Below are 26,057 nucleotides of genomic sequence, written 5' to 3'. Positions count from 1 at the left end.
ATATTGATTGATTTGCGGATGTTGAACCAACCTTGCAGCCCAAGGATAAACCCCACTTGGTCTTGGTGCATAATCCTTTTAATGTACTGTTGGATCCTATTGGCTAGTATTTTGGTGAGAATTTTTGCCTCCATGTTCATCAAGGATATTGGTCTGTAATTCTCCTTTTTGATGGGGTCTTTGTCTGGTTTTGGGATCAAGGTAATGCTGGCCTCATAAAACAAGTTTGGAAGTTTTCCTTCCATTTCTATTTTTTGGAACAGTTTCAGAAAAATAGGTATTAATTCTTCTTGAAATGTTTGGTAGAATTCCCCTGGGAAGCCATCTGACCCTGGGCTTTTGTTTATTGGGAGATTTTTGATGACTGCTTCAATTTCCTTAGTGGTTATAGGTCTGTTCAGGTTTTCTATTTCTTCCTGGTTCAGTTTTGGTAGTTGATACATCTCTAGGAATGCATCCATTTCTTCCAGATTATCTAATTTGCTGGCATATAGGTGCTCATAATATGTTCTTGTAATTGTTTGTATTTCTTTGGTATTGGTTGTTATCTCTCCTCTTTCATTCATGATTTTATTTATCTGGGTCATTTCTCTTTTCTTTTTGATAACTCTGGCCAGGGGTTTATCAATCTTGTTAATTCTTTCAAAGAACCAGCTCCTAGTTTCATTGATTTGTTCTACTGTTCTTTTGGTTTGTATTTCATTGATTTCTGCTCTGATCTTTATTATTTCTCTTCTCCTGCTGAGTTTAGGCTTTATTTGCTGTTCTTTCTCCAGCTCCTTTAGGTGTAGGGTTAGGTTGTGTATTTGAGACCTTTCTTGTTTCTTGAGAAAGGCTTGTACTGCTATATACTTTCCTCTCAGGACCACCTTTGCTGCATCCCAAAGATTTTGAACAGTTGTGTTTTCATTTTCATTTGTTTCTATGAATTTTTTTAATTCTTCTTTAATTTCCTGGTTGACCCATTCATTCTTCAGTAGGATGCTCTTTAGCCTCCATGTATTTGAGTTCTTTCCGACTTTCCTCTTGTGATTGAGTTCTAGATTCAAAGCATTGTGGTCTGAAAATAGGCAGGGAATGATCCCAATCTTTTGGTACAGGTTGAGACCTGATTTGTGACCTAGGATGTGATCTATTCTGGAGAATGTTCCATGGGCACTAGAGAAGAATGTGTATTCTGTTGCTTTGGGATGGAATGTTCTGAATGTATCTGTGAAGTCTATTTGGTCCAGTGTGTCATTTAAAGTCTTTATTTCCTTGTTGATCTTTTGCTTAGTGATCTGTCCATTTCAGTGAGGGGGACGTTAAAGTCCCCCACTATTACTGTATTGTTTTCAATGTGTTTCTTTGCTTTTGTTATTAATTGGCTTATATAATTGGCTGCTGCCATGTTAGGGGCATAGATATTTATAATTATTATATCTTCTTGTCAGATAGACCCTCTAAGTAGGATATAGTGTCCTTCCTCATCTCTTATTACAGTCTTTGGTTTAAAATCTAATTTGTCTGTTATAAGAATTGCCACCCCACCTTTCTTTTGGTGTCCATTAGCATGGTAAATGGTTTTTCACCCCCTCACTTTCAATCTGGGGGTGTCTTTGGGTCTAAAATGAGTCTCTTGCCAACAGCGTATCGATGGGTCTTGGTTTTTAATCCAATCTGATAGCCTGTGTCTTTTGATTGAGGCATTTAGCCCATTTACATTCAGGGTAACTATTGAAAGATACGAATTTAGTGCCATTGTAAGGCCTGTAAGGTGACTGTTACTGTATATTGTCTGTGTTCCTTTCTGGTCTATGTTATTTTTAGACTCTCTTTGCTTAGAGGACCTCTTTCAATATTTCTTGTAGGGCTGGTTTCCTGTTTGCAAATTCCTTTAGTTTTTGTTTGTCCTGGAAGCTTTTTATCTCTCCTTCTGTTTTCAATGACAGCCTAGACTGGGTACAGTATTCTTAGTTGCATATTTTTCTCATTTAGTGCTCTGAATATATCATGCCAGTCCTTTCTGGCCTGCCAGGTTTCTGTGGATAGGTCTGTTGCCAATCTAATGTTTCTACCATTGTAGGTTACAGATCTCTTCTCCTGAGCTGCTTTCAGGATTTTCTTTTTGTCTCTGAGACTTGTAAGTTTTACTATTAGATGTCGGGGTGTTGACCTATTTTTATTGATTTTGAGAGGGGTTCTCTGTGCCTCCTGGATTTTGATGCCTGTTTCCTTCCCTAAATTAGGGAAGTTCTCTGCTATAATTTGCTCCAGTAAACCTTCTGCCCCTCTCTTTCTTCTTCTTCTGGGATCCCAATTATTCTAATGTTGTTTTGTCTTATGGTATCACTTATCTCTCGAATTCTGCCCTTGTGATCCAGTAGTTGTTTATCTCTCTTTTTCTCAGCTTCTTTATTTTCAATCATTTGGTCTTCTATATCACTAATTTTTTCATCTGCCTCATTTATCCTAGCAGTTAGAGCCTCCATTTTTGATTGCGTCTCATTAATAGTCTTTTTTATTTCAACTTGGTTAGATTTTAGTTCTTTTATTTCTCCAGAAAGGGTTTCTCTAATAACTTCCATGTTTTTTTTCAAGCCCAGCTAGTATCTTTTAAGTCATCATTCTGAACTCTAGATCTGACATCTTACTAATGTCTGTATTGATTAGGTCCCTGGCAGTCGGTACTGCCTCTTGTTCTTTTTGTTGAGGTGATTTTTTCCATCTTGTCATTTTGTCCAGAGGAGAATAGATGAATGAGGGAACAAAATGCTAACAGGGTAACAATGTCCCCAGAAAATATATACTAAACAAATCAGAAAAGACCTGAAACCGGGGGGAAAGAAAGGGAAAGAAAGAAGAAAAAGAAAAAGATAAGAACAAACAAACAAAAACAAAGAAAATAGAATATGATCAAATAAGATCAGGCTGGTGCATAGATCAGTGCCACACACTAGATTTTGAGTGAATTTTGATCTGTTAGAAGAAAGTGCTTCCCAAAATTTTAAAGAAAAACTTATATATGTACAAAAATAAGGGTTAATACGATGAAGGGATGGAATACGACTGTAAAGATGAAAATTATAAAAGATTTTATAAAAGGAATTGATAAAATAAGAAGCTGGTTGAAAAAAGAAAGAAGAGGATTTAAAAAAAAAAAAGGAGAGAATGTGGTCAGGCAGGAGACTAGAACAAAGCCATACACTAGAATTAGGGTATATTTTGATCTGTTAGAAGAAACTGTATCCCAAAGTTTTAAAGAGCAAACAACTTATATATATATATACCAAAAATAAGGGTAACTACTATGAAGGGATAGAATATGACTCTAAAAATGAAAAATAAAAAAGATTTTTTTAAAAAAGGGATTGATAAGATGTTGGTTGAAAAAGGGAAAAAGAAAAATTCAAAAAAAAAGCAGTTAAAGAAAAAAATCAACTTTGAAAGACTAAAGAATCATGGGAAAAAAGCCATGAATTCTATGTGCAGTATTCGCCTAGCGCTGGAGTTCTGCCATTCTCATTGATCGGTAAACTTGGTCTTGGCTGGCTGTTCTTGCTGATCTTCTGGGGGAGGGGCCTGTTGCCGTGGTTCCCAAATGTCTTTGCCAGAGGCGGACTGCCCTGCCCCTGCCTGGTCCGGGCTAAGTAATCTGCTGGGGTTTGCTCTCGGGAGCTTTTGTTCCTTGCAAGCTTTCCATACAGCTTTGGAGGATGAGAGTGAAAATGAGGCCTCCCAACCTCCGCCCCAGAGGAGCCGAGAATTTGGGGCCCCTCTCCTCAGTGTGCCCCCAGAGAAAAGCAGTCAATCACTCCTGTCTCCCCAGTCTCTGGCCACACTCTGTGCTCACCCAGCCTGTGACCAAGTGTTTCTGTCTCTGGCACCTGACCCCATCTGGAGTCTCCAAACCCAGCAGATCCTGTGGTGTGCTCCCACGCCACTCCTCCCAGGGGAGGCAGGGGAGTCTCCCCGGATCTGCCGCTTGTTGGGTCCCTGCTGGAGGAGCAGTGGCCCGACTGTGCTGCAGATCATGGTTTATGGCAACCCTGAGCTGAAAGCCCGCGCCTCGGCTCTGTCTCTGCAGTCGGCTTCCCCGCTCTGATACCTGGGAGCTCTGCCACACTCTGGCACCCCCGGTCTTCCTGTGACTCCGAGGGTCCTGAGATCACACTGTCCCAGCGAGGGTTCCACCCCTTGCTTAGCCACTGGAGCAACGTCCCTCAGCAGAGCCAACTTCTAGAAGTTCTGATTTTGTGCCCTGCTACTCTATCACTTGCCAGAAGCGGCCAACGGAGGCCCCGTCCCCCTACATCTATCCTCCCAAATATCGCCTCAGATTCACTTCTCCACACGACCTACCTTCCAGAAAGTGGTCACTTTTCTGTTCAGAGAGTTGTTGCTATTCTTTCCTTAGATCTTCTGTTGAGTTCGTAGGTGTTCAGAATGGTTTGATCCCTATCCAGCTGAATTCCTGCGACCAGACGAAATCCAGGTCTCCTACTCCTCCGCCATCTTGCTCCTCCCCCTCAGAGTGCCCACTTTAAATCCTGCTTGATGTTTCTCTCTCTAGAAATGCAGTTTCTCTAGTGTGTCTCAACACAAATTTTAAACAATGATTAGTAAACCTATCTCATATAAAGGACACAATTCTTTTTCTTTATTTAATAATAAGATATGTTAGATATTGTTCATGGTAGCTGAAATACTTTCTAGGCTGGGTTCATTTCTGAAATGTCCCTTGGGTATTCTCACATACCTTGTCTCAGCCTGCTTTGTCTTTGTGTACATTCCTATGTTTAGGAGCACAGATACGAGATTCTGAACTATAGTATCTGACAAACTAGTCCCAATGACTATCTGTTCCTTACCTTAAGTTCTCCTGTAGTTAGCCGTGTGTTTGCCATTGTCAGAAACTCATGCATACTGCCAACAGTAAGAGAATAGTTAAAGTATGGTTTGTCCAAACCCACTCTAGAGAATTGAGCAACTACTAAAAATTATAAGTTGAAGATTATGTAACAGCATGGGAAAATGCATGTGATCCAAATGGAAAAGAGCAAAACTGAATTCTGTATATATTAATCTTAATTACTGTGTTCAAGAAAATTTTTTCAAGAACAGACTCTGAAAGGAAATAGTCTAGAATTCTAGTAGTGGGTTGTGTGAAGCTGGTGACATTGGATGGTTTTTTTCTCTATTTTTCAATTTTTTTCTAATGTAATTGTAGATTATTATTAAAACTTTTTTTAAAGCTTTATTTGAGAGAGAGAGCAGGGGGAGGGGCAGAAGGAGAGGAAAAGAGAATCTCAAGCTGACTCCCCACTGAACACAGTGCCTGACACAGAGCTAGATCTCACAACCCTGAGATCATAACCCAAGCCAAAATCAAGAGTCAGATGCTTAACTATTATTATCCCTATTATTAAAACTTTTTAAAACATATATAGCCGCTATGGAGCTGTATTTGCTGGATGTGTATGGTTACATAGTGATACCCTAATTTCATACCAATGATTCTAATGTTAGTCTCTGTCTCAGTTTCTTAAGGAGTACACATGTTAGGGTACCTTTGCTTAAGACTTGTTTATGGATAAATGAATTTATATAACATGCTTTTCTTAAGCAGTATATAAAAAGTATATATTTTTAAAAGGTGGATTATACTACTATAATATGAAATCTATTTTTATCAAAGTTATTTTACCCTCTCGTATGATAAAACTCCAACCTTTTGTGAATATGACTGCTTCTGAAAGTAATGATTTGTTGGGAGTGGGGGATAGAGAATCATTTCCAGCTTTTGATGGAAAGAAACTGATGGAGTTCAAGGTGGCTTATTCTTTCATAAAATTAGGTTGACCCATCATCATACATGAAGATAATTGTTAATTAGCTACAGCTGTCCAGGTAGTTCTTATCCATGAACAAGAGTATGCTGAAGGGCACAAACTCTGGAGCCAGACCTCTTGGCTTCAAAACCTGAGTGACCTTGGGCAAGTGACCTATCATCCTCTCTCAGATTCAGTTTCCTCATCTGTCAAATGGAAATAATACTAGTACCTATCTCATAAGGTTAGAGTGACGATTAAATGTGTCAATATATGAAAATAGTGCCTGGTAAATAATAAGTAATGTAAGTTTTGGCAATTTTTATTATTATTAAAATTGTTATTAACTGAGAAATTCTTCTTTAATCTATTTATATTTTAGATGGTTGACACAGATAAAAAACAGAATTTGAAAGCCAAAAATACTCAAACACTGATTGCGAATGTTGAAGATAATGAGCTAACTGAGCAACAGAGAAAGATATTTTCTTTAATACAGGAGAAAAATGAACTGCAACAAATGTTAGAGAGTATCACAGCAGAAAAGGAACAATTACAGACTGACCTAAGGGAAAATATTGAAATGGTAGGATTTAGCACTGTATACTTAGCAGGATGTTTTTGTCTTCTATGTTCTGGATTTTTACAACTATACTGAGGCATAATTTACATGTGAGAAATGTATCTGTTGCAAGTGTATAGTCTGATGACTTTTGACAAACATCTCTACTTGTGTACCCTCCACCCCAGTCAAGATATAGAACATTTGCCTCACCCTACAGAGTTCTCTTGTGCCTTGACCCAGTCAGTTCTAATCTCACTCTCTACTCCATATAATCACTGTCCTAATGGTTTTTAAGCATAGGTCACTTTGTCTCTTCTAGAACTCCATACAAATAGAATCATACAGCATGTACTCTTTTGTACCTTACTTTTTTACATTCCTCTTTATTGCTGGGTAGTGTTCCATGTATGAATAGGCCACAAGTTGTTTTGCCTTTCTCCTGTTGATGGAAACTTGAGTTCTCTCCAGTGTTTGGCGATTTTGAGTGAAGCTGCTGTAAACATTCTTACACAAAACTTTTTATGAACATTTTTTTTTTTAATTTCTCTGGGATATCTAAATGGAATAGCAGGGTCATAGCAAATTACTAGACTGATTTCCAAAGTAGTTGTACCATTTTACATTCCCATAAGCAAATTAAGAGAATTCTGATGGCTCCACATCCTCACCAATGCCTCCTATTATTGGTGTTTTCCATTTTACCATCCTATTGGGTATGTACCTCATTGTTTTCATTTGCCTTTCCTTAATGATTAAGGATATTGATCATCTTTTCATATGCTTATTGGCCATTGCATATCTTTCTATAAATCATCTGTTCTCTCAGTGATGTGTTGCAGATTTTAGTGTACAGGTTTTGTCCATATTTTGTTAAGTTTGTTCCTAAATGTTTCTCTTTTATTTATTGTTATAATTTTTAAACTTCATTTTTAATTATTTGTTGTTAATGTTTGCCATATTGTCAAATCAACTTTAGTCTTTGTTACTGTATTTGGAACAATATAATATGTATAGATTGAAATTCACATTTTTAGACGTTTGCTGTGGATTTCAGGAGAACCTGACCTTTTGTGTAATTTTCCATATTTCTTGGGATTGTCTGTTTAGTCAAAAGAGCTAAGTTTAAATAAGAATACAGATAAAAGTCATAGTCTGTTCTTGGTCTCATATTTGCAATGTTTTTATGGTCATGATACTTGAGAATGTCACTGTTTAAGCTTATAACTAGGGTTCGCCCAAGTCATGCTAGCAAAGGATGGCTGCCATTTTGAGCTTGCTGTTAACTGGTGCCCTAAATCATAACCATTCTAGCATATGAAAAGCCCATAACTGTAGTCTTGTCATCAATCCATGAAAGCTTAGAAACAGTCTCCTTTGGCTTAAGGGTAGAAAATGGGCAAACCTCTCAAGACAGAATACCAAATCCAGCTCTAATTTTCATGATAGGAATATAAGTGGAGCAATAAAAAAACAGCATAAAAAGCAGATGCTTGGCATCTATATGATTAAATTAAAGACTTTTTTTTTTAAGGTAGTCTTTTCCAATAGAATTTGCCATGATTTCTTCATTTTTAGGCTGAAGTAAATGCTGATTTTTACCTGATTTTATAAATGTAAGAAAATACTGATTTTAATCTCAACTTTTTTTTAATTCTAGACTATTGAAAACCAAGAAGAATTACGAATTCTTGGAGATGAACTCAAAAAGCAACAAGGGATCATCGTACAAGAAAAGAACCACACCATAAAGAAAGAGGAAGAGCTTTCTAGGACCTATGAGAAATTAGCAGAAGTTGAAGAAAAGCTAAAGGAAAAGGTGAATTTTTAAAGTTACCTTCCTAGCCATATTATATTTCCTGACTAAACTTTTTTTTTTAATACATTTTGATTGCTGTAGAGCTAAGTTCTAGAAATAGCATGTATCTCCCAAATGAACACATTTTAATGCTAATTATTTATGTGGACAGTTTCAACTCATACCTATATCTTAACCAACACTCGTTGTGAGGATTATATTACCCTAATCTTTAGATGAGAGAGAAGGCTTTGATTCATCTAAATTATCATGTAATATATTCATTCATCAGATACTTATTGGGAACTCCCCATAGCCCAGATGCTCTTCTGGGTCTTGAGATCCATTAGTCAATAACACAAAGATCCTGCCTTTATAAAGATATAGTAGTGATTCTTTAAAATGTAAGGTTTATGACTGTTACCATCTCTTAGACATTTACAGTTTCCTGACTCATTTCTTTTATGGAAGTAAGGTGTTGTTGTAATATTTGTATAAGAGCCAAGATTCTTGTAATAATTGTATTACCCAAGTAATTCTAAAATGTACCCACTGAGGTCTTTCTATTTACTCTAAGGACAGTGCCACATGCATTATAAATAATATATTGTGATTTCCATTGCGCTTCTGTGAAATGTTTTTCTCTTAATATATAATCTCTTAATTCTCCTCCCTTTCACTATAACCTAATTAAATTTACTAAAACCTGATGTCTGTTTCATACTCATCCTAAAGAAGTGAAATTAATAGGCTTATGTAAAAGTTAACACCTTAGTATTGAGCACTGGGTATTATATAAGATTGATGAATCACTGACCTCTACCTCTGAAACTAATAATACATTATTTGTTAATAAACTGAATTGAAAAAAATAAAGAGATAGACTTATACATATTTATTAACTTTAAAAAAAGTTAATATCTCACTAAAAATAACAACTCAGGAAACAACACATGTTGGCAAGGATGCAGAGAAAGGGGAACCCTCTTACACTGTTGGTGGAAATGCAAATTGGTGCAGCCACTCTGGAAAACAGTATGGAGGTTCCTGAAAAAGTTAAAAATAGAGCTACCCTACAACCTGGCAATAAAACTACTGGGTATTTATCCAAAGGATACCAACAGTGATTCGAAGGGGCACATTCACTCCAGTGTGTATAGCAGCAATGTGCACAATAGCCACAATATGGGAAGAGCCCAGATGTCTACCGACAGATGAATGGATGGAGAAGATGTGGTATATATATATTTACAATGAAATATGACTCGGCCATCAAAAAAAATGAAATCTTACCATTTGCAATGATGTGGATGGAGCTAGAAGTTATTATGCTAAGCGAAACAAGTCAGAGAAAGACAAATACCATATGATTATACTCACAGGTGGAATTTAAGAAACAAAACAGATGAACATAAGGGAAGGAAAGGAAAAATAAGACGAAAACAGGGAGGGAGGCAAAACATAAGAAATTCTTAACTATAGGAAACAAACAGGTTGCTGGAGGGGAGGTGGGTAGAGGGATGGGGTAACTGGGTGATGGGCATTGGGGAGGGCACTTGAAGTAATGAGCCCTGGGTGTTATATGCAACGGATAAATCACTAAATTCTACCTCTGAAACTAATAATACACTATATGTTAATTAAATTGAATTTAAATAAGTTTAATTTAAAAAAAAGTTAATGCCTCAGTGTTTTTTGGGCCACCCCATAAGGACCTTATTAGAAGTAAAAATAGAGTATCCAAAAGTTTTTAAGAGATGAGGAATTATAGTTATTTGGCAACTATACCTTTAAATTTAATTAGTCTCTTTTCAAGTTTTTCTTATTTTCACTTTTCCTCCTTGATTAACCTACTGACACTGTATTAGTTTCCTAGACCCTCTGTATCAAATTACCATAAACTTGGTGGCTAAAGAACAACAGAAATTTATTGTCAGATTTCTGGATTGTAGAGGTCCAAAATCAAGTTGCTGGCAATACCATACTCCTCTGAAGGCTCTAGGGAAGAATCTTGTGTCTAATAACTATCCTTGGCTCCCAGCTCTGCTTGGTGTCCTAGGCTTATAGCTCTATCACTCTTATCTCTGCCTCCAACTTCACAGGACTTTCTCTGTGTCGCTGTGTGTCCTTTTTTGCCTCTTATAAGGACACTCTCATTGCATTTAGGGCCCACCCTAATCCAATAGGATTTCTTCTCAATCCTTAATTAATTACATGTGCAAAAACCATACTTCCAAGTAAGGTCATATTCTGAAGTTCTGAATCGACTTGAATTTTGGGTAGGACACTATTCAACCTACTACAGTCACTATGCTTAGAAGGATACTTTACTTCTAAAGCTCTTGTCTGTTTACATTGGGAGTGTAGGCAGGGCTGTGATAATGATTATTTCCGTTCAGCAAAGTACATTTTACATGAGATTTTAATAGTATATAGGCAAAATGGTAATTAAAAATTTTATTTCTTAAGAACCAACAACTACAGGAAAAACAGCTACAACTTCTTAGTGTACAAGAAGAAATGAATGAGATGCAGGAAAAGATGAATGAAATAGAGAATTTGAAGAATGAATTAAGGAACCAAGAATTAACATTAGAACGTATAGAAATGGAGAGGCTAGAGTTGGCTCAGAAGCTCCATGAAAGTTATGAGGAAATGAAATCCATAACCAAAGAAAGAAATGATCTAAAGGAATTACAGGAATCATTTGAAATAGAGAGAGAGAAGCTTAAAGGATACATAAAAGAAATCGAAGTTAGAGTAAGTTATTACCCTTTTCTTTCATCTATTAAATGTTTCTTTAAAACAGAGCCAATTGGAAAAGGGGGAGGCAATGTTAGGATGATGTGGTTATAATATTCTTTAAATTCCACTTGCTAATAAAGGGTCTAGAAACAAAAGAAGAACTAAAAATTACTCGCGTTCATCTTAAAGAACAAGAAGAAACTATTGATGAACTAAGAAAAAACATTTCTGAGAAGACAGCTCAAATAATAAATATTCAGAAGGACTTAGAAAAATCCAATATTGAATTACAAGAAAAGGTTTGTCTCCTCTCTCCTTTGTCCCTTCTTCTTTTCTTTTTTATTTCAGGGAAAGATGAGTAATAAGTAGTGACTGTGTTAACAGTTCATTCATTTATTGGATACTATTTGTTGAGTCTGTAATGTGGCAGGCAGAGTCCTGGGTTATGAAATAAAATGGGAACAAGGTGAACAAAATTTATATGATCATAGAGCTTACTCTAGTGGAAAGAGGTAACTGGTAAATAAGCAAACAAATGAATAAGATAATTTGAGATAATGGCAAGTGCTATAGAGAAAATGAAACATTGGGATAACTGAACCAACCTGTGTTAAAGGCCACTGTGCAAGCCATTGAAACTAGATATGATTAAGACATTGTTCTCTCCCCCCGAGTATGGGCATATAAAATAATCCCTCAATTCCAGTAGGAAAAATGCAGAAATATGATATGCAAAGTTACATGGAACCACTAATGACCATAGGAAAGGGGAATCAATCTGTAAACATAAAAAAATTGAGACGTAGCATTGGCGCTCATCTGAGAATTAGGGACCATTCGTTTATTGAGATATAATCTGCTCAATGATGATTTTTCTCCTGTGGCATTTGGGAACTAGTATAGAAATGAAGAAGTGTGCAACTGACTAAATTAACAGTGTGTTAGTCAAGTATAAGAATTGATTCACTTTGGATGTAAGCTGGAGCAAAAGACAATTATGGCAGAATATGACCGGCAGAATATGACCAGCAGAAAAGTCATGAATAGCTTTGGTAGGAATCAAGAGAAAATGAATAAATTGGAGTTCATGATCCACAGTAGGCTGTGGGTTCAGGATCACTTTTATTTCTGTGGATAATATCCTCATCTTTTCCCTTTAAAAAATTATGATAATACAGCAGCAACTCTTTCTGCCCATGGGTCCTGTCCCCATGCTTTAATAAAATCACCTTTTGGCACACAAAAAAAATTTATGGTAATAATCTCCAGATAGTAACCTTGGTATTTTATGCATATCACAAGATCCCAGTGCTTCATGAGGAACAGGAGCTAGTGCCTAATGTGAAAGAAGTCAGTGATACTCAGGGAACAATGGATGAAGTGGAGCTATTGGAAAAGCAATCCAAAACCAAGGATTCAGTGACACTGGCACGCATAGAAATAGAAAGGTTCGAGTTGACTGAAAAACTTCCAGAAAGTCATAAAGAAACAAAATCTCTAACTGAGGAAAGAAACAAGCTTCAGACAATACAGGAAGCAGTTCAGGTTGGACAAGACCAGCTGCAAGAAGACATTAGAGAAACGTCGGCTGAAGTAAGTTTCATCCTTTCCTTCCATTTAATAAGTGTTTTATAAGAAGTCTTTGGAAAAGGAAGCACTTGTGTTGTAGTTATAATGTTACTATCATGTTTTCTTTAAATGTCTCTTAATTATGAAGTGATTGGAAACAGAACTAAAAATATAAATACTAAAAACTGTTGAAATTGAGAGAAATGCTTCAGAGAAGACAGTGGTCTTCTTAAATATTTAAAAATGATTTAGAAAAAGCAATGCTAAAGTACAGGAAAGGATAAAGCCAGAAAAACCATTTTCTTTCCTTCTTTAAATCTATTCCTATAGCATCTCATAAGGCACTTCCTCAGTACCTGAGACTGAAATCTGAGAATCACCTTTCCCAGTATCCTTTCCTCCCACTCACTCTATAATCCAAGCACCAAACCTTGTTGATTTTAAGAGGGGTGTGTGTGTGTGCGTGCACACGCGTGTATGTGTGTGTGAAATCTTCCATCTTTTCTCCCCACATTGCCAACACCTTAATCCAAGCCACCGTTATTTCTGTTCCTGGCTTTCTGTGGTAGCCTCCTTATGGGTCTCCCCATATTCATTCCTCTACTTCTGTAATTCATTCCCCATTCTGAACCCAAGTAATCTTTTCTTCTTAAAACCCTTTAATAGTTTATTGCTACTCTTGAACTAAAGACTGGAATCCCTCACAGGGCCTCTGAGGCCCTGCGTCCCGTTCCTTGCTGGTCTCCAGCCTTATTTCTGCTCACTCTTAGCCCTGCTCATGATGTTCCAGCATTGTGCTTCATCTCATGACTTTCAGATGTTCTGGTCTTCCTGCCTGCATCATTTCCATATGCCCTTGCCTAACTAGTGTTCTCATCCTTCAGTTCTCAACTGAAGCTTTCCATCCCCCAGGAAGCCCTTCCTAACCACTCAGGGTAAGTTAGGTTTGCCACATACCCTGAAGGAACCCAGAACCTCTGTTTGGTAAGATTTGGCATAATGTCTATCTTTCCCTCTAAAGTGCAAGTCTCAGGAGGGCAAAGATCATGTAAGTCTCATTTACTATTGTATCTCCAGCCTCTAATAGGATAGTAACAACACAATGAACCCTCAGGAAATAAATGTTCAATACCTGAGTAATGACGAGTGGGAGATTGGAAAGAGTGCTCTGTAATGAGCCACTGAATCCTGACTTAATCGTTTTAGAAAATGTCCTGATTTCTTTTCCCCTAGAATAATATAAAGGATCTTTGGCTGTCAACTCTATTGTTTTAGGATTCTCTTAAGATCCAGGAGCCTCAAGATCAACAAGATCAGACCTTCAATGTGAAAGAAAAGGACGATGAGGCTGAGGAAATCCTGAGCAAGCTGGAGCAACTGCAGGAGCCGCTCGAAGCCGGAGAGGCAGCACTGCCACGAGTGGGCATGGAAAGGCTCAAGATGTCCGAGAGGCTGCGAGAAGTTCCTCAGTCTGAAACTCACCAACTCAAAGAGAACTTGAGAGAAATGACAGCTAAGGTAGGTTTCATCCTTTCCCCGTGTGCTTTCTTTATTATTATTTTATAAGCAGATATTTTTGTAAAAATTAAATCTTCGGGAAAAGGAGTTAGAGTATAATGGTTATAATGTTTCTATAAATTTCTCAACAATTTCCTCTAATAATTAAAGCACCTGGAAACCGAAGAGGAACTGAAAGTTGCTCGTGGTCACCTGAAAGAACAGGAGGAAACTATTGATAAGCTGAGAGTGAATCTTTCAGAGAGGGAAACTGAACTCTCCAGCCTTCGAAAGGAATTAGAAACAACCAATGATGAATTACAGAAAAAGGTAAATTGGGGGTGAAGGACATGTAGGAGAAAACCTGAGGGAGCGGGGTGCCTGGGTGGCTCAGTCGGTTAAGCGTCTGCCTTCGGCTCAGGTCATGATCCCAGGGTCCTGGGATCAAGCCCCACATCGGGCTCCCTGCTTGGTGGGAAGCCTGCTTCTCCCTCTCCCACTACCCCCTGCTTGTGTTGTCTCTCTCCCTGTCTCTCTCTGTGTCAAAAAAATAAATAAAATCTTAAAAAAAAAAAAAAAAAACCTGAGGGAGCTAGCTAACTGAACTACAGAAACTAATTTTGCATACTAGATTGTTATGCAGAACATCCTGGGTGTTTTTCCTTTAAAAACAAAAACAGATCAGTTGGTTAAGCATCTGCCTTCAGCTCAGGTCATGATCTCAGTGTCCTGGGATCAAGCTCCGCACTCAGCGGGAAGCCTGCTTCTCCCTCTCCCTCTACCCTTCCCCCCCCCCCCCCATCCTCTTGCTATCTCTTTCTCTCTGTCAAATAAAATCTCTAAAAAAAAAAACCAAAAAACAAAACAAAAAAACAGATCTATATATATATACACACATACACATATATAAACACACACATTTTACGTGTATGTATATTTTGGCTGTTAACTTATTATTATTTTAAGATCCAAGAGCGTCATGAGAAACACGAACAATTTATTAGCACCAAAGAAATCATTGAGACTCAGGAAAAAATGAGTGAACTGGAGCAATTAAAGGAGCAACTCAAAGTGAAAGATTCATCATTACAAAATATAGAAAGTGAGAGGCTCAAGTTGACCGAGAAACTTCAGGAAAGTCAAGACAAAATAAAAATGATAATGAAGGAAAGAGATGAGCTGAAAAGGGTGCAGGAAGTTCTTCAAATGGAGAGAGACCAACTCAAAGAAAACATTAAAGAAACTGTAGCTGAAGTAAGTTTCCTTCTTCTAATTTTTTTTAGCTACAAAAATAATGTTAAAGTAGTTAAATTCACTGTTGTTTTATTAATTTTTATCCAATCAGAAAGGGACTGAAAATCAAACAGGAACTAAAAACTACTTATGTTCTTTTGAAGGAGCACCAACAAACCATTAGTACAAGGAATATTTCAAAGAAGACAGACCAAGAAGCAAATATTGAGAGAGATGTAGAAAACTCAGATGCTGAATCACAAGAAAAGGTAGGTCTTATTTTGTTAAGTTGGAAAATGACATCTGATTATTGTGTTGCTCATTTCCCTGTGGAAGAAAATAGTATGTACATTAGATAAAATGTAAAGATGACTGACTTAATTTAGAAACAATTCCTCTTTTTCCTACAAATTTCTGCCTTTGTCCTAACTTGTTTTATTTTTTCTCAGATTCAAGAACTTCAGGAAGAAGAATATCAGCTTCTTAAGATGAAAGCTGTCAGTGAGACTCAGGAAAAAATATGTGAAATGGAATACTTCAGGAACCAGTTTGAGGCCCAAAAGTCAACTTTGAAAAATAAAGAAATGGAGAATGTGAGGTTAACTCAGAGACTTCACAAAAACCCTGAAGAAATGAGATCTGTTACAAAAGAAAGAGATGATCTTAGGAGTGTAGAGGAGACTCTCAAAGTACAGAGAGACCAGCTCGAGGAAAACCTGAAAGAAACTGTAATTAGAGTGAATTACCCTCTTTCCCCCATCTAGTAAACATGACATTGTGTCCTAAAAGAACCATGGGCTATCAATAGGATTGGTGGGAGTGTAAAATTGCTCCAACCTTGAGGAAGTTTGGAGGGGGAATATTTGGTACTATCTTTCAAATATTTCAATAAGTTTATTCATTGAGCCCAAAAGTCCAGTCTTAGCTATACATCCTGTACACATTAACACAATTGTGCAAAGCAAACAAAAAAATAGGGAAAATGCTAAATGTCCATTAGCAGGGGACTGGTTAATTAAGTGCTGCACATTCAGACCATAGAATACTAGGCCACCAGTAAAGAAGGATGTAGTGCCATGGTGCTGATTTGGAAGTATCCTATTAGGAAAGGGGGTAAGTTGTGGAGTAACATATCTAGCATGCATTGACATTTAAGACAAACTTAGAGGATGAGGTCTAACGGGGGCGGAGGCATAATTACCTCTTACCCTCTCTCTGCCTTTCTACACACAGTTTGAATTTTGTCACTCTGAATATATCATTTTCCTTTTTCTAATTATAAATAGGAGCTGGAAAAACAAGAGCAACTAAGAATTGCTTACATGCATGTGAAAGAACACCAGGAAACTATTGATAAACTCAAGGGCCTTGTTTCTGAGAAGACAGATGAAATATCAAATATGCAAATGGATTTAGAAAACTCAAATGCTACCTTAAAAGCACAGGTATTTTTTTTTTATTTGCGAGTTTGAATTAGGTCTTTTGTGTAATGAAACAGGATATGAATTAGCCTGAAATTGAAGACAAAGATTTGCCTACTTAATTTTGAAAGTATTATTTAGCATTTTTTTTCAATATTTATCTATATCTTAATTTGTTGTATGATTATCTCAAGATCCAAGAACATCAGGAGAAAGAACATCAACTTCTGAAGGTAAAAAATGATCTCAGAGAAAGTATGTATCAAACAGAGCAACTGAAGAAGCAATTAGAGGCCCAGAATTCAACCCTGGAAAGTGTAGAAACTGAGAAGTTAAAGTTGAGTCAGAAACTTCATGAAAACCTTGAAGAAATAAAATGTGTTACTGAGGAAAGAGATGGCCTCAGAAGCGCAGAGGGAACCCTTAGGATGGAGAGAGACCAGCTCAGGAAAAGCCTCAGAGAAAAAGAAGCTAAAGTAAGTCACTCTTCCTATACTAGTGAGTAAACGTGATGTTTTCCTCACAGCAGTGAGCCATTCTTTGACATAAGTGGCAGTGTTGGTGTGAGTGAACTGATACAGACTTTCAGGCAGGTAATTTGATATTGTTCTAAAAATGTCAAATTCTGTAACCAGTATTTTTTTTGTAGACTTCATCCAACATGTATATTTATATACGTACACAAACACACATACACCACAAGGTTGTTCATTGTAACAATTTGTAATAAAAAGTGGGAAACAATCTAAATGTCCATGAGAAGGAAACTGGGTAAATATGAGTGATATATCAGAATACTATACAACACATAGAAAGAAAGAGAAAGAAAGAAAAAGAAAGAGAGAGAAAGGAAAGAAAGAAAGAAGAGAGAGAAAGGAGAGAAAGAGAAAGAAAAGAAGAAATAGATTTGAATGTCCTAATTTGGAAGCCCAAATCACTCTTAGAAGAAAAAGCAAGCTGTAGAATAGTATATGGATCATGTGTTTGCCTCTCAACAGTAGGAGTAGGTTGTGGGGAGGTGAGGACAGGGAAAGGGAGGCAGGGAAAGCTTATAACTTCCTAACAACAAAGATGTAGAATAAGAAGTAATAGTTTTATTATTTATCCTAAGGAAATAAATCACTTTCAGAAAAAAAAAATACTAGTTAATATTAAGCTGTGTCACCATTCTTAAAATTTCTCTAATGATAAAGGAGCTGGAAAAACAAGAGGAACTAAGAATTGCTTACATGCATGTGAAAGAGCACCAGGAAACTATTGATAAACTCAGAGGCCTTGTTTCTGAGAAGACAGATGAAATATCAAATATGCAGATGGATTTAGAAAATTCAAATGCTAAATTACAAGAAAAGGTATGGAGAATATGCTTGGTTTGGATATTTGATTTATTTGTGTGTAAGCTCCCTTGGGGATGTAAAATGGTTTAGCCACATTGGAAAACATCTTGGCAGTTTTACTAGTGCTGAACATACACCTGCCTGTGGCTCAGCATTTCTGTTCCTTGAGTATGTACCTAAGAGGAAAAAATGCATACTTCCACATAAAGTTATGTACAAGAATGCTCATAACAGTTCTATAATCATAACAGCAAAAAATGGAAAACAAGTAAAATGTCTATCTATAGGAGAATGGATAAATACATTGTGATTTATAAGTTCAAAAACAGGCAAGACTCATCTAGGATGAAAAAGTTCGGAATAGTGTTTAGCTCTAGGAGGTGGGGCATACAGGAACATTGGGGTGCTAGACATGTTTTAAATTTTAGTCTGGGTTATAATTATATAGATGTATACCTACATCAAGAATAATTAAGCTATACACTTAAGATTAATGTACTTATATATGTTATACCCCAAAAGAAAATAAATTTTGTGTGAAATTTTGCAGAATATTAATGAGCAACATAGGAAGACTGTTGTCTTAATCAATTTAGAAACTATCCTTCCCTTAAAAACTGTCTTATTCCTGGGCGCCTGGGTGGCTCAGTTGGTTAAGCGACTGCCTTTGGCTCAGGTCATGATCCTGGAGTCCCGGGATCGAGTCCCGCATCGGGCTCCCTGCTCGGCGGGGAGTCTGCTTCTCCCTCTAACCCTCCTCCCTCTCATGCTCTCTGTCTCTCATTCTCTCTCTCTCTCAAATAAATAAATAAAATCTTTAAAAAAAAAAAAAAAAACTGTCTTATTCCTAACACGTTATTTTATTATTATCTTAAGATTCAACAACTTAAGGCAAATGAACATCAGCTTTTTAAGTTAAAAGAAGATGTCAGTGAGTCACAGAAAAAAATGTCTGAAATAGAGCGATTGAAGAAACAATTCAAGGCCCAAAGTTTAACTCTGGATAAAATAGAAATGGAGAATTTAAATTTGGCTCAGAAGCTTCATGAAAACCTTGAAGAAATGAAATCTGTAATGAAAGAAAGAGATAATCTGAAATTGGAGAGAGACCAGCTCCAGGCAAACCTACAGGAAACCAAAGCTAGAGTGAGTTGTGCTCTTTCTACCTATCCAGTAAATGTGTTGTTAATACCAGAAGCTTCCTTCTTATAATACTGTTGGTGAAAATGTAAATGTCACAACCTTTTAGGGAGACAGTTTGACACTGTTTTATTAAAGATTTGTCAGCATATATATCTGCTACAGCGATTCCACCTGTAGTAATTTATCCTACCAATACATTCACACATTTGGACAGAAATACAGCTGCATTCACTGCAACATTGTTACTGCTGACAAAAATCTAGAAGTAATCCAAGTGTCTACCAATAAGGCACTGGCTAAGTAGGGTACATCTGTATAATGGATTTCTAAGCTCGAGAATGGGCCCTTTTTATGTGTTACTGATTTAGAATAATCCCCAAGTGGTATGAGAGGGAGGAAAGCAGCGGCAGAGATCACCAAGCAGCCCAACGAGGATGGGGGAGGCTAGGGACAGGGACTTTAGTTTATATCCTTCTGTACGGTTCTAATCTGGGGGCAGTGTGCTGGTTGTTTTGAACTATGAACATGCGCTTTTTAAGATTTTGTTAAGCTGGTTCATCATTAAGGAAAGGTAATGTGCCTTGATATCATGACATTTCTCAATTTCTTCTAATAAAGGATTCGGAGACACAACAGGAACTAAAAATTGCTCACATGCATTTGAAAGAACACCAAGAAACTATTGATAAATTCAGAGAGAGAGTTTCAGAAAAGACAGCTCAGATTTCAAATATTCAAAAGGATTTAAATAAATCTAAAGATGAATTACAGAAAAAGGTATGTGTTGTTTTGTTCTTTGGGGAGTAACTGTCCAAAATCATTTGTGGAATGAGAAAAAATATGGATACAGATATATATAGATAGAGATATAGATGTACGTATATAGCCAGTAGACACTGTTTTCCTTCCTTGGAGGAATTCTGTTTGCATTCTAACTTGTTTTATAATTATCTCAAGATACAAGAACTTCAGAAAAAAGAGCTTCGACTTCTTAAAATGAAAGAAGATGTCAATAAAACTCATAAAAATATAAACAAAATGGAACAATTGAAGCAGCAGTTTGAGGCCCAAAATTTATCTATGCAAACTGTGGAAATGGATAACTTACACTTGACTAAGAAACTTCATAAAAGCCTTGAAGAAATAAGAATTTTAGCTAAAGAAAGAGATGAGCTAAGAAAGATAAAAGAGTCTCTCAAAATGGAAAGAGACCAATTCAGGGAAACCTTAAGAGAAATGATAGCTAGAGTGAGTTCAGAATCTTCCCTTATTTAGTAACTGTCTATAAGAATCAAGCTTTTTTGGAAAGGGGAATAATTTGGTTTTGTTGTTGTGGGGTTTTTGGGTTTGCTTGGTTTCTTTTGTTTTGCGGGGAGGGGGTTTGTGGGGTTGGTTTTTTTTTTTTTCTCTTTTTGGAAATTTCTACAAACAGTAAAGGATGATGGGAAAAGTATTACTATAATTTTTCACACAAATAGAAGATACAGTTTTAAAAGAAGCCAAAATATTTTTCAGAAAATAACATTTTAATTATTTATTTTTAAGAAAAGATTTGTTACATAAAGCAGACCATTTTCTTTCATGTAATTTTTAAAAGGCTTTTTTAAACCAGGAAATGGCATTATCCTCGTAGAAAAACATCTGAAGGACTAGATTTCTCTGCGTCCCCATGACGGAGTTTTAGGCCTGCTCTCTTCTCAGCGGCCAGACACACAGGGGAAGGAACTTCAGGCAGTGTAACTGTCTTTACATGTTCAGAATCACGTCTTAAAAAACCCAGTTGTACCCTCTAGAAAATAACATAAAATTCAGACAAATAAGAAATTGTATAAAATCTAGAAAAATCTTTTTTTTATTCTCATAATTCAACAAGAGTAGAAGACTGAATCATTTGCATTATCAATAGAAACATGTACACTTGGGAACCATCCTTATGTGGACCCTAATGAAATTCATAAAGAAATTTAATTCATTCAACAAATATTTATTAGTCATTCTTCTAAGTACTGTAGTGAATAAATGGGAGAAAACGTTTTGTTTTATACTTCTAATCAAAAAGTACAAAATGTAACAGGATACACATTTTGTGTTCCAAGGTGCTGGGAAGAGTATGAATAGAGATATTTCAGGTGGTTTTGCTAGTGTACTATTTGGCAGCAATTCAGAGACTAATTCTGACTCGGAAACTTAGAATCGTAAGAATCAGATGTAAATCTAATATCTAGTTTTCAACTCTGACAGTTATAAGAATAAATCCCATCTCAAAAAATATGTGGTTCTTCCACATTTTTTCTCAATGAGTTGAGGCCATTCACTACAATACTTAATGGTACTGTTAATCATTTTCTGGCCATTTTTAACTTCGTTTTTGAGTTACAAGCTTATAATTCCATTATTGAAATGATGTGAAAAAATGTAATTGGAAAAGCGTATGGACATTATATGTGAACGTAGTTATAGTTGAAGCCTTGTTTATTTCTTTGTACCAACATAGGACCAACAGAACCATAAAGGGGTACTAAAATACGAAAAACAGTCACAATGTAATGAAAGACACCACCTCACAGAAAGCCTGAGAGAAAAGTGCTCTAGGATAAAAGTAAGTGCCCTATGTTAAAATTACAAATGAATATTGGTACTCCTCCAAAGGCCTAAATGGAATCCAAGGAACGTCTGTGGAATGAATAAATAGATAATGCTCAATGTTTTTTTAAATTCTATTAATCTAGTATAGGTGTGCATGTGTGTCCATATGTACATACATAAACACACAAAACAGTGGGGGGGTTGTGATTTTAAGGCCCCACTGGAAAGGTGGGATTTGAGTAAATACCTGAAAGAGGTAAAGGATTAAGCCATATAGCTGGCTGAGGGAAGAACAGGATGAGAAGAAAAAATAGCGAGTACAAAGCTCCTGAGGCAGAAGACTGCCTGGTGGGTTCCAGGAGCATCAAGAAGGGGGAAAGCTAATAAGAAATCAGGTCAGAGAGCTCATAGGGAAGACGCAAGCTGTGGGGCCTTAAAAGATCTTTGGGTTTTAGTCTGAGTGAAATGGAGATCTATTGGAGGGTTTTGACCATGAGAGAGACATGATCTGACTTACATTTTAAAGGGATGACTCTGATTGTTGTGTTGAAAATGGACAGAGTGGAAGCAGGAAGAACATTTGAGAGACTAAGTTCAATAATCCAGGCCAAGATGATGGTGGCTCAGCCTAAAGAAGTATCAGTGGAAACAGTGGGAAATATTTGGATTCTGAATATATGCTGAGGGAAAAGGCCAGCACGATTAATTGTCACTGCTCTCCAAATGCAAGATCCCTAAAGACTTTTTGTGTGTGTTTTTATGTCACTTAGCACATTCCTATCAGAATATGTTTTAAAAGTACAAATGAGTGACTACACAGTGCTGTTCCATATCATAATGTGATTCATACTAAGACCAAAGGCAAGAATCCCCTTTCCAACATCCCAGATGAATGAATAGCTAGCTTTTCCTTAAGTTTTTAAAAAGGAAGCTCATTATTGTCAGCAGCCCCTTGTTCTATTATTTAGCACCCTGAATTAAACATGTTATTTCTTATATGACTAGCAATTTGAACTACTGTGTTCCTCCACCTGTACTTTGACCGGTGTGTCCCCTGTGTGGCCTCTAGTCATTTGAGCTCAGAGGCCAGGCTTACTGAGTGTCTGCCAAATGCACTAATATACCGGATGCTTTGCTTATTGCCCCATTTACAAATGAGGCTTGAAGAGGAAGTTTAATAGGTGCCCAAGGTCACATGGCTGGTAGAATCAGGATTTGAAATCGGGTATAAGTTTAAAACTTGTATATGGAAACATTTTTACAAATATAATTTTATTTCCCTTAAGCCATAATGTCTGTATATATTTTACAGATTACATAGATAGAGATATACTATAATATTTACTTTCCCCTAGAAAACTTTGTGTCAGTCATCATTGTGTAGTTGGGAAAATGGCTCAATGATTTCCCTAGTCAGGAAGTAGCAGATATAGAACCTGAACTCTAACTCTGATAAAAAGTTAGAAAACTCAGATTCTAGGCAGATAAATAGAAATGTGTAAAGAGGCTTCACCAAGCTGGCAAATAGCTAGCTTGATTCTTCGTCACTTGTTTGACCTGCAAACTCACATTGCCTACTGTAAACATGAGCCAGCATTCAGTCTTGAACTATAACACGTACTAGATTGAATTCCCTCATATTTATCCTCACTCTTTGTAGATGGTCATTTAATTCATGAATGCTCAGAAAAGTAAAAGAAAATGTATCAAAGTGATAACCGTGGTTGTTTCTGGTTTTCTTTGTTACATTTGTTTAAATTTTTAAAATTTTCACAGTAATTAAATATTATTTCTATAATCCAAAATCAACAATAAGAGTTTCCTTTTTTTAAAAAACATAAAGATCTTAATTTGTTTCTGTAATACAGAAAATGTTAAAGCATAAATTTGGTTACAATTTTAGGGCAAGGATCATAGGGGAAGAGAGGAAAAAATGAAAGAAGATGAACCAGAGAGGGAGACAAACCATAAGAGACTCCTAATGATAGGGAACAAACTGAGGGTTGCTGGAGGGGAGGGGGTGGAAGGATGGGGTAACTGGATGATGGACAATGGAGAAGGTATGTGTTGTAATGAGCACTGGGTATTATATAAGACTGATGAATCACAGACCTGTACCCCTGAAACAAATAATACATTATATGTTAATTAATTGAATTTACATTTAAAAGTAAAATAAATTTAAAAATTAAAAGAAAAAAACAATTCTAGGTCAAGGACTATTTGTTATTAAATCAGGATGAATTGTTAAACTGAATGATTTCTAATTTTCCTTAGGAGCTTCTGAAGAGATACTCAGAGATGTATAATCATTATGAGTGCTTAAATAGACTATCCCTTGACTTGGAGAAAGAAGTTGAAACCCAAAAAGACCTTTCAGTTAGAGTAAAAGCAAACCTCTCACTTCCATATCCACAAATCAAACAAATTCAAAAACTTCTCACTGCAAACCAAAGATGTTCAATGGAATTCCACAGAGTCATGAAGAAACTTCAGGTACTACCTTTTTTAGTAATATCTTTGTAAATATTGCTATAAATTTTAGTTTTAACATCAGTACATTTAAGTCCTACTTTGGGAGTTAGCATATTTGCTATTTAGTATATTTACTGCTGAATTAAAGACTATGTGCATCTCAGAATAGTAAGTGCAGGATCCACTGTGCCTCTAGGACCTGTTCATTCAACAAAACTTGAGCTCTGCCTGTGAGCCTAGATACCATCATGGGGTGCTTGAGAGACAGATAGGAATAATATCTCAGAAATCTCCTAGTCTAGCACATGAGGCAAACATATAAGCAGCTAGTAAGTGTAGTGACAGAAGCACGTGCAGGTTGTATGACAAACCAGATAAAGAATTACAGAAAATGGGATCACAGTAGAAGCTGGACTCAAGCAATAATGCTCAGAGTTCATTTTGCAGGTGATGGGGAGCCACGGGGCCGTTATTTTTAAGTGGTAGCAGTAGCATGATCAGATTACCATTTTAGCTACTTCACCATAGAAAAGCAATGAGTTTGTGGCAGAGAGAAGAGACAAGAGGCAGTTATAGTGGTCCAGGTTAGATATTACAGGTGACCGTACTACTAGAAAAGGATTCATAGGCACGGGGAGGATAAAAGAAATTAAATATTCAGCAGCTTAAAATAGTAGGTTCACATGATTGATAGTGAGGTAAGGAGGGAGATGCTTAGATTGAGTGCCAGAATTTGGGCGTAGCCAGGTTTGTGGAGAGTGGTACCATTAACTGACAAAAAAGAAAGAGGAGCAAGGCAGGCAAGGCAGGAGAAGCAATCAGGTGTTTAGTTTGAGATGTTTTGAGGTAGAAATACCCATGATGGAGCATTCAAGAAGAAAAACAAGTAGGCACTTATATGAGTCTGGCGTTTGTCTGGGGACAAGTCAAGACTAAAGATAAAGGTTTGGAATTCATCAGCATATACATGCTAGATAATACATGTGTGAGTAAGGTCACCCAGAAAGCATAATAGAAAAATAAGAGCCTTAGGATAAGATAAGAACTCTGGAAAAGATAAATTTTCAAGAGGCCGTAGCAGAAAAGAGAGCAACAAATGGGTTTGAGGTTGGAAATGGCAAAGAGACAGGAGAAAATCAAGCAAAAGTGCTATTGCTCAAGTCAGTGGAGGACAGCATGTCAAAGATGAAATGGTCAAGAGTGGCAGATACTTCAGACAGCCAGAATATGAATTGAAGAGATGCCCTCAATTCGTTGATAATAGAGCTTATTGTTGACCTTTGTCAGAGCAGTTTTAATTGAGTGGTTAGGGAAGAGCCAGATTATAAGAGGTTAAGGAGTGGTGGGAGATTGAGGAAGTAGGGAGTTGGTGTCTGTCTTTTCTAGGTAGATTGCCTCTCAGGCCCTGATATTCTGACTGGCAATCAGATATCCAGAATTTATCCAGGAGGTCCATGGAACATATGGCATTCAAATTATTGTCACTTTGATGCCAAACATCTAACTACATGTGAGAAGTAAATCTTGAGGCTGGTATACCCACACTGGTTACCCAACGAAGGTAGGCAGGAGAGGGATGTTGAAAATGAACCTCAGGCATCTAGCTGGGATACCTGCATGATTGGTGACACAGTTAACCAAAAAGTGAGCAGAAGAGAAAGGTGAGTTTATAGGGAAAGAGATTATGTTCCATTTTAACAGTGAATCAGAGGTAATTGTAAGACATCCATGAGGTGTAGCCAGTAGGGAATCCGAAATAAGGAACTTGAAGTCTGGAAGTTACTCTCCCAAGATACTGAGAGGAAAAAATTGGGGATAGAGAGAGGCTCTTTCCTTCTTCCTCATTTACCAGAGGATATAGATAAACAAGATATGCCATCC

At 36.8% G+C, this 26,057-nt stretch overlaps 1 protein-coding gene across 1 annotated transcript in view; it reads left to right on the top strand.

The window, feature by feature from the left end:
• Positions 1 to 5,721: 5,721 nt before the first annotated feature.
• The window catches only part of LOC118026993 (centromere-associated protein E-like), a 42,584-nt gene continuing 22,248 nt past the window's right edge, over positions 5,722 to 26,057 (top strand). The window contains exons 1-18 of the mRNA XM_035030131.1: positions 5,722 to 5,811; positions 6,193 to 6,396; positions 8,033 to 8,191; positions 10,640 to 10,930; positions 11,056 to 11,214; positions 12,218 to 12,508; positions 13,760 to 14,002; positions 14,153 to 14,311; positions 14,948 to 15,235; positions 15,379 to 15,483; positions 15,664 to 15,942; positions 16,501 to 16,659; positions 16,830 to 17,111; positions 17,829 to 17,987; positions 18,849 to 19,118; positions 19,734 to 19,892; positions 21,610 to 21,714; positions 23,979 to 24,197. Coding sequence (XP_034886022.1) covers positions 5,722 to 5,811; positions 6,193 to 6,396; positions 8,033 to 8,191; positions 10,640 to 10,930; positions 11,056 to 11,214; positions 12,218 to 12,508; positions 13,760 to 14,002; positions 14,153 to 14,311; positions 14,948 to 15,235; positions 15,379 to 15,483; positions 15,664 to 15,942; positions 16,501 to 16,659; positions 16,830 to 17,111; positions 17,829 to 17,987; positions 18,849 to 19,118; positions 19,734 to 19,892; positions 21,610 to 21,714; positions 23,979 to 24,197 — 3,621 coding nt within the window. The remainder of the gene's footprint in view (positions 5,812 to 6,192; positions 6,397 to 8,032; positions 8,192 to 10,639; positions 10,931 to 11,055; positions 11,215 to 12,217; positions 12,509 to 13,759; positions 14,003 to 14,152; positions 14,312 to 14,947; positions 15,236 to 15,378; positions 15,484 to 15,663; positions 15,943 to 16,500; positions 16,660 to 16,829; positions 17,112 to 17,828; positions 17,988 to 18,848; positions 19,119 to 19,733; positions 19,893 to 21,609; positions 21,715 to 23,978; positions 24,198 to 26,057) is intronic.

Source organism: Mirounga leonina, unplaced genomic scaffold (genome assembly GCF_011800145.1).
Source record: "Mirounga leonina isolate KUSES-001 unplaced genomic scaffold, KU_Mleo_1.0 Mir_357, whole genome shotgun sequence".
Classification (NCBI taxonomy): domain Eukaryota; kingdom Metazoa; phylum Chordata; class Mammalia; order Carnivora; family Phocidae; genus Mirounga; species Mirounga leonina.
Note: the sequence above shows the minus strand (reverse complement) of the source record. Positions and strands in the feature narration are given on the sequence as shown.